Genomic DNA, 12905 nt, shown 5'->3' on the forward strand with positions numbered 1-12905 from the left:
TGTAATGTAGTTCTGGCTGGTATCATGTTAACTTAATGTACGTTCTGGCTGGTATCATGTTAACTTAATGTAAGTTCTGGCTGGTATCATGTTAACTTAATGTAAGTTCTGGCTGGTATCATGTTAACTTAATGTAAGTTATGGCTGGTATCATGTTAACTTAATGTAAGTTCTGGCTGGTATCATGTTCACTTAATGTAAGTTCTGGCTGGTATCATGTTAACTTCTCAGTAATATCAGTTCTGTCTGGTATCATGTTCACTTAATGTAAGTTCTGGCTGGTATCATGTTAACTTAATGTAAGTTATGGCTGGTATCATGTTAACTTAATGTAAGTTCTGGCTGGTATCATGTTCACTTGTAAGAACGGATGTGGCTGGTTCATGTTAACGAATGGCTTCTGGCTGTATCATGTTAACTTAATGTAAGTTCTGGCTGGTATCATGTTAACTTAATGTAAGTTCTGGCTGGTATCATGTTAACTTAATGTAAGTTCTGTCTGGTATCATGTTAACTTAATGCACGTTCTGTCTGGTATCATGTTAACTTAATGTACGTTCTGTCTGGTATCATGTTAACTTCTCAGTAATATCAGTTCTGGCTGGTATCATGTTAACTTAATGTAAGTTCTGGCTGGTATCATGTTAACTTAATGTAAGTTCTGTCTGGTATCATGTTAACTTAATGTAAGTTCTGGCTGGTATCATGTTAACTTCTCAGTAATATCAGTTCTGGCTGGTATCATGTTAACTTAATGTAAGTTCTGGCTGGTATCATGTTAACTTAATGTAAGTTCTGTCTGGTATCATGTTAACTTAATGTAAGTTCTGGCTGGTATCATGTTAACTTAATGTAAGTTCTGTCTGGTATCATGTTAACTTAATGCACGTTCTGTCTGGTATCATGTTAACTTAATGTACATTCTGGCTGGTATCATGTTCACTTCTCAGTAATATCAGTTCTGGCTGGTATCATGTTAACTTAATGTAAGTTCTGTCTGGTATCATGTTAACTTAATGTAAGTTCTGTCTGGTATCATGTTAACTTAATGTAAGTTATGGCTGGTATCATGTTAACTTAATGTACGTTCTGGCTGGTATCATGTTCACTTCTCAGTAATATCAGTATAGCTGGTATCATGTTAACTTAATGTAAGTTCTGTCTGGTATCATGTTAACTTAATGTAAGTTCTGGCTGGTATCATGTTAACTTAATGTAAGTTCTGGCTGGTATCATGTTAACTTAATGTAAGTTCTGTCTGGTATCATGTTAACTTAATGTAAACATGGCTGGTATCATGTTAACTTAATGTAATTCTGGCTGGTATCATGTTCACTTCTCAGTAATATCAGTTCTGTCTGGTATCATGTTAACTTAATGTAAGTTCTGTCTGGTATCATGTTAACTTAATGTAAGTTCTGGCTGGTATCTGTTAACTTAATATTCATGTTAACTGTTAACTTAATGTAAGTTCTGTCTGGTATCATGTTAACTTAATGTAAGTTATGTTTGGTATCATGTTCACTTCTCAGTAATATCAGTATGGCTGGTATCATGTTAACTTAATGTACGTTCTTCTGGCTGGTATCATGTTAACTTAATGTAAGTTCTGGCTGGTATCATGTTAACTTAATGTAAGTTATGGCTGGTATCATGTTAACTTAATGTAAGTTATGGCTGGTATCATGTTAACTTAATGTAAGTTCTGGCTGGTATCATGTTAACTTAATGTAAGTTATGGCTGGTATCATGTTAACTTAATGTAAGTTAATGGTATCATGTTAACTTAATGTAAGTTCTGGCTGGTATCATGTTAACTTAATGTAAGTTCTGGCTGGTATCATGTTAACTTAATGCACGTTCTGTCTGGTATCATGTTAACTTAATGGGTTCTGGCTGTTATCATGTAACTTAATGTATGTTCTGGCTGGTATTATGTTAACTTAATGTAAGTTCTGGCTGGTATCATGTTAACTTAATGTAAGTTCTGGCTGGTATCATGTTAACTTAATGTAAGTTCTGGCTGGTATCATGTTAACTTAATGTAAGTTCTGTCTGGTATCATGTTAACTTAATGCACGTTCTGTCTGGTATCATGTTAACTTAATCCTCTAGATCTGTAGTACGTTCTGGCTGTTATCATGTTAACTTAATGTATGTTCTGGCTGGTATTATGTTAACTTAATGTAAGTTCTGGCTGGTATCATGTTAACTTAATGTAAGTTCTGGCTGGTATCATGTTAACTTAATGTAAGTTCTGGCTGGTATCATGTTAACTTAATGTAAGTTCTGGCTGGTATCATGTTCACTTAATGTTTCTGGCTGGTATCATGTTAACTTAATGTAATGTTAACTTAATGTAAGTTCTGGCTGGTATCATGTTAACTTAATGTAAGTTCTGGATGGTATCATGTTAACTTAATGTAAGTTCTGTCTGGTATCATGTTAACTTAATGTACGTTCTGTCTGGTATCATGTTAACTTAATGTACGTTCTGGCTGGTATCATGTTAACTTAATGTAAGTTCTGGCTGGTATCATGTTCACTTCTCAGTAATATCAGTTCTGTCTGGTATCATGTTAACTTAATGTAAGTTCTGGCTGGTATCATGTTAACTTAATGTAAGTTCTGGCTGGTATCATGTTAACTTAATGTAAGTTCTGGCTGGTATCATGTTCACTTAATGTATTCTGGCTGGTATCATGTTAACTTAATGTAAGTTCTGGCTGGTATCATGTTAACTTAATGTAAGTTCTGGCTGGTATCATGTTAACTTAATGTAAGTTCTGGCTGGTATCATGTTAACTTAATGTACGTTCTGTCTGGTATCATGTTAACTTAATGTACGTTCTGTCTGGTATCATGTTAACTTAATGTACGTTCTGGTTGGTATCATGTTAACTTAATGTATGTTCTGGCTGGTATCATGTTCACTTCTCAGTAATATCAGTTCTGGCTGGTATCATGTTAACTTAATGTACGTTCTGTCTGGTATCATGTTAACTTAATGTACGTTCTGGTTGGTATCATGTTAACTTAATGTAAGTTCTGGCTGGTATCATGTTAACTTAATGTAAGTTCTGGCTGGTATCATGTTAACTTCTCAGTAATATCAGTTCTGGCTGGTATCATGTTAACTTCTCAGTAATATCAGTTCTGGCTGGTATCATGTTAACTTAATGTACGTTCTGGCTGGTATCATGTTAACTTAATGTACGTTCTGGCTGGTATCATGTTAACTTCTCAGTAATATCAGTTCTGGCTGGTATCATGTTAACTTAATGTAAGTTCTGGCTGGTATCATGTTAACTTAATGTAAGTTCTGTCTGGTATCATGTTAACTTAATGTAAGTTCTGGCTGGTATCATGTTAACTTCTCAGTAATATCAGTATGGCTGGTATCATGTTAACTTAATGTAAGTTCTGGCTGGTATCATGTTAACTTAATGTAAGTTCTGGCTGGTATCATGTTAACTTAATGTAAGTTCTGGCTGGTATCATGTTAACTTCTCAGTAATATCAGTTCTGGCTGGTATCATGTTAACTTCTCAGTAATATCAGTTCTGGCTGGTATCATGTTAACTTAATGTAAGTTCTGGCTGGTATCATGTTAACTTAATGTACGTTCTGGCTGGTATCATGTTAACTTCTCAGTAATATCAGTTCTGGCTGGTATCATGTTAACTTAATGTAAGTTCTGGCTGGTATCATGTTAACTTAATGTAAGTTCTGTCTGGTATCATGTTAACTTAATGTAAGTTGGTATCATGTTAACTTCTCAGTAATATCAGTATGGCTGGTATCATCATGTTAACTTAATGTAAGTTCTGGCTGGTATCATGTTAACTTAATGTAAGTTCTGGCTGGTATCATGTTAACTTAATGTAAGTTCTGTCTGGTATCATGTTAACTTAATGTAAGTTCTGTCTGGTATCATGTTAACTTAATGTACGTTCTGGCTGGTATCATGTTAACTTAATGTACGTTCTGTCTGGTATCATGTTAACTTAATGTACGTTCTGTCTGGTATCATGTTAACTTCTCAGTAATATCAGTATGGCTGGTATCATGTTAACTTAATGTAAGTTCTGGCTGGTATCATGTTAACTTAATGTAAGTTCTGTCTGGTATCATGTTAACTTAATGTAAGTTCTGGCTGGTATCATGTTAACTTAATGTAAGTTCTGTCTGGTATCATGTTAACTTAATGTAAGTTATGTTTGGTATCATGTTCACTTCTCAGTAATATCAGTATGGCTGGTATCATGTTAACTTAATGTACGTTCTGGCTGGTATCATGTTAACTTAATGTAAGTTCTGGCTGGTATCATGTTAACTTAATGTAAGTTATGGCTGGTATCATGTTAACTTAATGTAAGTTATGGCTGGTATCATGTTAACTTAATGTAAGTTATGGCTGGTATCATGTTAACTTAATGTAAGTTCTGGCTGGTATCATGTTAACTTAATGTAAGTTATGGCTGGTATCATGTTAACTTAATGTAAGTTATGGCTGGTATCATGTTAACTTAATGTAAGTTCTGGCTGGTATCATGTTAACTTAATGCACGTTCTGTCTGGTATCATGTTAACTTAATGTACGTTCTGGCTGTTATCATGTTAACTTAATGTATGTTCTGGCTGGTATTATGTTAACTTAATGTAAGTTCTGGCTGGTATCATGTTAACTTAATATAAGTTCTGGCTGGTATCATGTTAACTTAATGTAAGTTCTGGCTGGTATCATGTTAACTTAATGTAAGTTCTGTCTGGTATCATGTTAACTTAATGCACGTTCTGTCTGGTATCATGTTAACTTAATGTACGTTCTGGCTGTTATCATGTTAACTTAATGTATGTTCTGGCTGGTATTATGTTAACTTAATGTAAGTTCTGGCTGGTATCATGTTAACTTAATGTAAGTTCTGGCTGGTATCATGTTAACTTAATGTACGTTCTGGCTGGTATCATGTTAACTTAATGTAAGTTCTGGCTGGTATCATGTTCACTTAATGTACGTTCTGGCTGGTATCATGTTAACTTAATGTAAGTTCTGGCTGGTATCATGTTAACTTAATGTAAGTTCTGGCTGGTATCATGTTAACTTAATGTAAGTTCTGGCTGGTATCATGTTAACTTAATGTAAGTTCTGTCTGGTATCATGTTAACTTAATGTAAGTTCTGTCTGGTATCATGTTAACTTAATGTACGTTCTGGCTGGTATCATGTTAACTTAATGTAAGTTCTGGCTGGTATCATGTTCACTTCTCAGTAATATCAGTTCTGTCTGGTATCATGTTAACTTAATGTAAGTTCTGGCTGGTATCATGTTAACTTAATGTAAGTTATGGCTGGTATCATGTTAACTTAATGTAAGTTCTGGCTGGTATCATGTTCACTTAATGTAATTCTGGCTGGTATCATGTTAACTTAATGTAAGTTCTGGCTGGTATCATGTTAACTTAATGTAAGTTCTGGCTGGTATCATGTTAACTTAATGTAAGTTCTGGCTGGTATCATGTTAACTTAATGTACGTTCTGTCTGGTATCATGTTAACTTAATGTAAGTTCTGTCTGGTATCATGTTAACTTAATGTACGTTCTGGTTGGTATCATGTTAACTTAATGTATGTTCTGGCTGGTATCATGTTAACTTAATAATATCAGTTCTGGCTGGTATCATGTTAACTTAATGTACGTTCTGTCTGGTATCATGTTAACTTAATGTACGTTCTGGTTGGTATCATGTTAACTTAATGTAAGTTCTGGCTGGTATCATGTTAACTTAATGTAAGTTCTGGCTGGTATCATGTTAACTTCTCAGTAATATCAGTTCTGGCTGGTATCATGTTAACTTCTCAGTAATATCAGTTCTGGCTGGTATCATGTTAACTTAATGTACGTTCTGGCTGGTATCATGTTAACTTAATGTACGTTCTGGCTGGTATCATGTTAACTTCTCAGTAATATCAGTTCTGGCTGGTATCATGTTAACTTAATGTACGTTCTGGCTGGTATCATGTTAACTTAATGTAAGTTCTGTCTGGTATCATGTTAACTTAATGTAAGTTCTGGCTGGTATCATGTTCACTTCTCAGTAATATCAGTATGGCTGGTATCATGTTAACTTAATGTAAGTTCTGGCTGGTATCATGTTAACTTAATGTAAGTTCTGGCTGGTATCATGTTAACTTAATGTACGTTCTGGCTGGTATCATGTTAACTTCTCAGTAATATCAGTTCTGGCTGGTATCATGTTAACTTCTCAGTAATATCAGTTCTGGCTGGTATCATGTTAACTTAATGTACGTTCTGGCTGGTATCATGTTAACTTAATGTACGTTCTGGCTGGTATCATGTTAACTTCTCAGTAATATCAGTTCTGGCTGGTATCATGTTAACTTAATGTACGTTCTGGCTGGTATCATGTTAACTTAATGTAAGTTCTGGCTGGTATCATGTTAACTTAATGTAAGTTCTGGCTGGTATCATGTTAACTTCTCAGTAATATCAGTATGGCTGGTATCATGTTAACTTAATGTAAGTTCTGGCTGGTATCATGTTAACTTAATGTAAGTTCTGTCTGGTATCATGTTAACTTAATGTAAGTTCTGGCTGGTATCATGTTAACTTAATGTAAGTTCTGTCTGGTATCATGTTAACTTAATGTAAGTTCTGGCTGGTATCATGTTAACTTAATGTAAGTTATGGCTGGTATCATGTTAACTTAATGTAAGTTATGGCTGGTATCATGTTCACTTCTCAGTAATATCAGTATGGCTGGTATCATGTTAACTTAATGTAAGTTCTGGCTGGTATCATGTTAACTTAATGTAAGTTATGGCTGGTATCATGTTCACTTCTCAGTAATATCAGTTCTGGCTGGTATCATGTTAACTTAATGTACGTTCTGGCTGGTATCATGTTAACTTAATGTACGTTCTGTCTGGTATCATGTTAACTTAATGTAAGTTATGGCTGGTATCATGTTAACTTAATGTAAGTTCTGGCTGGTATCATGTTAACTTAATGTAAGTTCTGGCTGGTATCATGTTAACTTAATGTAAGTTCTGTCTGGTATCATGTTAACTTAATGTAAGTTATGGCTGGTATCATGTTAACTTAATGTAAGTTCTGGCTGGTATCATGTTAACTTCTCAGTAATATCAGTATGGCTGGTATCATGTTAACTTAATGTAAGTTCTGGCTGGTATCATGTTAACTTAATGTAAGTTATGGCTGGTATCATGTTAACTTAATGTAAGTTCTGGCTGGTATCATGTTAACTTCTCAGTAATATCAGTTCTGGCTGGTATCATGTTAACTTAATGTACGTTCTGGCTGGTATCATGTTAACTTAATGTAAGTTCTGTCTGGTATCATGTTAACTTAATGTAAGTTCTGGCTGGTATCATGTTAACTTAATGTAAGTTCTGTCTGGTATCATGTTAACTTAATGTAAGTTCTGTCTGGTATCATGTTAACTTAATGTAAGTTCTGGCTGGTATCATGTTAACTTAATGTAAGTTATGGCTGGTATCATGTTAACTTAATGTAAGTTCTGGCTGGTATCATGTTAACTTAATGTAAGTTATGGCTGGTATCATGTTAACTTAATGTAAGTTCTGTCTGGTATCATGTTAACTTCTCAGTAATATCAGTTCTGTCTGGTATCATGTTAACTTAATGTAAGTTCTGTCTGGTATCATGTTAACTTAATGTAAGTTCTGGCTGGTATCATGTTCACTTAATGTAAGTTCTGTCTGGTATCATGTTAACTTAATGTAAGTTATGGCTGGTATCATGTTAACTTAATGTAAGTTCTGTCTGGTATCATGTTAACTTAATGTAAGTTCTGGCTGGTATCATGTTAACTTAATGTAAGTTCTGGCTGGTATCATGTTAACTTCTCAGTAATATCAGTATGGCTGGTATCATGTTAACTTAATGTAAGTTCTGGCTGGTATCATGTTAACTTAATGTAAGTTCTGGCTGGTATCATGTTAACTTCTCAGTAATATCAGTATGGCTGGTATCATGTTAACTTAATGTAAGTTCTGGCTGGTATCATGTTAACTTCTCAGTAATATCAGTTCTGTCTGGTATCATGTTAACTTAATGTACGTTCTGGCTGGTATCATGTTAACTTAATGTAAGTTCTGGCTGGTATCATGTTAACTTAATGTAAGTTCTGGCTGGTATCATGTTAACTTAATGTACGTTCTGGCTGGTATCATGTTAACTTCTCAGTAATATCAGTTCTGGCTGGTATCATGTTAACTTAATGTACGTTCTGGCTGGTATCATGTTAACTTAATGTAAGTTCTGGCTGGTATCATGTTAACTTAATGTAAGTTCTGGCTGGTATCATGTTAACTTAATGTAAGTTCTGGCTGGTATCATGTTCACTTCTCAGTAATATTTGTTATGGCTGCTATCATGTTCACTGGTGATAAAAGGTCATAAAATATATATTGGATATATATTGGATATATACAGTATTGGATAATATCTTACATTTGGGGGTAAGTTTGACTGTGTTTGAACCTCTATTCTATGTGATCAAATGAACCAAAAAAGGAAAGACTGGTTGAATTGTGTTGCTACACTTTTCTATTTTGAAAAACGTTTGCCACTAGGGATGTGGACAGCTTGGTCAGTATGCATGATTATCATAATAATTCAATGGAGAGTTTTACACAATCCTCCAAAGACTGGCTGAGGCTTTTCTCTAAACTTACTCCCACACAACATGATTTCTACACACTACAGCCAATCCAGAACATGATCAACTCTGAAGACTCTGGCAACGTTCGAGGGAGTGTTAAATGTAGACGCTTTTCAGAGTTATAGTCTTACAGGGACCAGCTAAAAGACTTTGTGATCAGAGGACATTCAGCTCAGTGTGTCCTGCTGGGACCATAATTACATTCAGGGAACGAGAGACGGAGACGTTAGCTCAATGTTGTATGGACGTTATCATTGGGACATTGCCTGAACTGTAACATTCAAAACACGACATGGCACAAAATGAGTAAATAATTACATTGAATTGTTCCAAAATGTACTTTAACTGAGCTTGAACACAGCCTGCTAACTGGACTTCCTGACACAGGACATACTGTTGTCATTCTATCAGATATTGTATGTATCCCATATTGTAATGGATTCATTATCATGGTTCTCCTCACCAGTTACATGTGGTGGTGATGTCGCGGTTAGCTGATGTAGTCCTTAACAATTTCTGCTTGTCTATGCGTGAGGGAGTCTGCATATATGTGTGTGTTTGTGTCTCTGTGCATGCTTGCATGCATGCGTGTAAGAGTTTGTGTGTGTGTGTGTGATAGAGTGTGTAATGGAAAATGTGTGTGTGTGTGTGAGGAGTACTGTTGTATTGTGGCTGTGAGCCCTCAACATTGTGTTTCTCATTACTGTCATCGTCTCTGGAGTGAGATTTGTGTGTGTGTGTGTCTGTTAGTGTGTGTGTTAGTGTGTGTGTGTGTGTGTGTGTGTGTGTGTGTGTGTGTGTGTGTGTGTGTGTGTGTGTGTGTGTGTGTGTGTGTGTGTGTGTGTGTGTGTGTGTGTGTGTGTGTGTGTGTGTGTGTGTGTGTGTGTGTGTGTGTGTGTGTGTGCGTGTGTGTTAGTGTTTGAGAAGACAATCCACTGTATGGAGTCAAACTAGAACCATGGTCTCATTTAACTACACACATCACAAGGCTGCTCCTAGAAACTGACTAGCTCTGTCACATGTTTGAGTGTGTGTGTGTGTGTGTGTGTGTGTGTGTGTGTGTGTGTGTGTGTGTGTGTGTGTGTGTGTGTGTGTGTGTGTGTGTGTGTGTGTGTGTGTGTGTGTGTGTGTGTGTGTGTGTGTGTGTGTGTGTGTGTGTGTGTGTGTGTGTGTGTGTGTGTGTGTGTGTGTGTATATAGCTCTTACCAAAGTCACTGGCACAGTAATGCTCCATGATGTTGTCAGCTTTCAGTTGGTTATCACATGGAGGACAGACTTTAGATGCTGGGGAGAAAAGAGAGAGGAGAATGATTGATATTGTATCAAAGTCAGAGTGCAGTCCCACCTGGGGTTTGAGCCTTGGACCTTCGTACCGTCAACCCAACACCTCAGCTGTTACACCAAGAGACCCGAAGCTCTTGACAATGACGGTAGGTGTTGGGTTTAGGAGCCTACAATACATGTCATAATTGTAGCTAGGTTAGACAACAGGTACAGTAGAGGATAATTAGATGGTTCATATAATCAGCAGCAAGAAGGGAGTAGACTAGAGTAGAGTAGTGTATAGAGCAGAGTAGAGTATAGAGCAGAGTATAGTAGAGTATAGAGCAGAGTATAGTAGAGTATAGGGCATAGCATTGTAGTGTATCGAGTGGGGTATAGCATAGAACAGAGTGTAGTAGAGTACAGTGCAGAGTATAGTAGAGTGTAGAGCAGAGTATAGTAGAGTATAGAGCATAGTATGGTGGAGTATAGGGCATGTAATTGTTGTGTATCGGGCGGAGTAGAGCATAGAACAGAGTAGAGCAGAGTATAGAGCAGATTAGAATGAAGAATATAGCAGAGTATAGTCGAGTATATAGCAGAGACAAGTAGAGTATAGAGAGTAGAGCATAGAACAGACTAGAGCAGAGTATAGAGCAGAGTAGAGTATAGAGAATAGCAGAGTTTAGAGCGGAACAGAGTAGAGTAAAGTACAGTATAGGGTAGAGCAGAGTATAGAAAAGAGTACAGCATAGTATAGAGCAGAGTAGAGTCAAGTAGAGCAGGGCAGAGTAGAGCTGAGTATAGAGCAGAGTAGACCAGAGCAGAGTAGAATAGAGCAGAGTATAGCGTAGAGCAGATAAAAGTATATTGTAAATTAAAGAGCAGAGTGGAGTAGATTATATAGCAGAGAAGAGTCAAGGAGAGTAGTGTAGAGCAGAATATAGAGCAGAGTAGAGAAGAGTATTATGCAGAGTAGAGCGGAGTACGAACAGAGTAGGGTAACACAGTATAGAGCAGGGTAACGTACAGTATAGAGGAGAGCAGAGCAGAGTATAGAAAAAGACTACAGCGGAGTATAAAGTAGAGTAGAGTATAGAGCAGAGTAGAGTAGAGCAGAGTACAGAGTATAGTATTTTGCCGAGTATAGAGCTGAGTAGAGCTGAGTAGAGTCGAGAAGTGCAGATTAGAACAGAGTAGAGTATAGAGCAGAGTAGAAGCAGAGTAGAGTCGAGTACAGCAGAGTATAGTGTAGATTTTAGAGCATAGAAGAGTAAAGGAAAGTAGAGTAGAGCAGAGTAGAGCGGACAGCAGTAGAGTGGAGCAGAGCAGAGCAGAGCAGAGTAGAGTAGAGTAGAGTAGAGTAGAGTAGAGCAGAGTAGAGTAGAGTACAGTAGAGTAGAGTAGAGTAGAGTAGAGCAGAGAGGAGGTGAGTATAGGTGAGTAGAGTAGAGTAGAGTAGAGTAGAGTAGAGTAGAGTAGAGTAGAGTAGAGTAGAGTAGAGAGCAGAGTAGGGTAGTAGAATTGAGTATAGACACAAGCAGAATATAGCACAGAGTGGATATCAGTTAAGGGTAATAGAGTAGAGTAGAGCAAAGTAGAGTAGAACAGTGCAGAGTAGATCAGAGCAGAGTAGAGTATAGAGCAGAGTAAAGCAGAGTGCAGAGTAGAGTAGAGTTTTGAACAGACTAGAGTAGAGTAGAGCAGAGTATAGGGCAGAGTAGAGTAGAGCAGAGTGTAGGGCAGAGTAGAGTAGAGCAAGCAGAGTAGAACAGGGCAGAGTAGAAAAGAGCAGAGCAGAGTAGAGTAGAGCCATGCAGAGCAGAGCATAGAGTAGATAGTAGAGTAAAGCATAGAGTAGAGCAGACTAGAGTAGAGTAGAGCAGAGTACAGAGCAGAGTAGAGTAGGGTAGAGTGGAGTAGAGCAGAGTGGAGTAGAGTAGAGTAGAGTAGAGTAGAGAGAGTAGAGTAGAGTAGAGTAGAGTAGAGTAGAGTAGAGTAGAGTAGAGAGCAGATTTGGGTAGTAGAGTAGAGAACAGTAGAGTAGAGTAGAGTAGAGCCATGCAGAGCAGAGCAGAGCATAGCATAGAGTAGATAGTAGAGTAGAGCATAGAGTAGAGTAGATTGGAGTATAGAGAAGAGCAGCGCAGAGTAGAGTGTAGAGTAGAGCAGACTAGAGTAGAGTAGAGCAGAGTACAGAGCAGAGTAGAGTAGGGTAGAGTGGAGTAGAGCAGAGTGGAGTAGATTAGAGTAGAGCAGAGTGTAGGGCAGAGTAGAGTAGAGCAAGCAGAGTAGAACAGGGCAGAGTAGAAAAGAGCAGAGCAGAGTAGAGTAGAGCCATGCAGAGCAGAGCAGAGCATAGAGTAGATAGTAGAGTAGAGCATAGAGTAGAGTAGAGTAGAGTATAGAGCAGAGCAGAGCAGAGTAGAGTGTAGAGTAGAGCAGACTAGAGTAGAGTAGAGCAGAGTACAGAGCAGAGTAGAGTAGGGTAGAGTGGAGTAGAGCAGAGTGGAGTAGATTAGAGCAGAATGGGAGAGTAGAGTATAGAGCAGAATGGGAGAGTAGAGTGGAGTAGAGTAGTGTATACAGCAGAGTAGGATAGTAGAGTTGAGTAGAGAACAATATTGAGCAAACTAGGGTAGTAGAGTATATCACAGAGTAGAGAGCAGATTAGGGTAGTAGAGTAGAGTATAATATAGAGCAGAGTAGGGTCGTTGAGTAGAGTATAATATAGAGCAGAGTAGAGTAGAGTATAGAGCAGAGTAGGGTCGTTGAGTAGAGTATAATATAGAGCAGAGTAGAGTAGAGTAGAGTATAGCGCAGAGTAGAGAGCAGATTAGGGTAGTAGAGTAGAGTATAATATAGAGCAGAGTAGGGTCGTTGAGTAGAGTATAACATAGAGCAGAGTGGAGTA

At 37.3% G+C, this 12905-nt stretch overlaps 1 protein-coding gene across 1 annotated transcript in view; it reads right to left on the reverse strand.

The window, feature by feature from the left end:
• LOC124041096 (secreted frizzled-related protein 5-like) overlaps positions 1-12905 on the reverse strand; it is a 79128-nt gene that overhangs the window by 7314 nt on the left and 58909 nt on the right. The window contains exon 2 of the mRNA XM_046358263.1: positions 9935-10012. Coding sequence (XP_046214219.1) covers positions 9935-10012 — 78 coding nt within the window. The remainder of the gene's footprint in view (positions 1-9934; positions 10013-12905) is intronic.

Source organism: Oncorhynchus gorbuscha, linkage group LG08 (genome assembly GCF_021184085.1).
Source record: "Oncorhynchus gorbuscha isolate QuinsamMale2020 ecotype Even-year linkage group LG08, OgorEven_v1.0, whole genome shotgun sequence".
Classification (NCBI taxonomy): domain Eukaryota; kingdom Metazoa; phylum Chordata; class Actinopteri; order Salmoniformes; family Salmonidae; genus Oncorhynchus; species Oncorhynchus gorbuscha.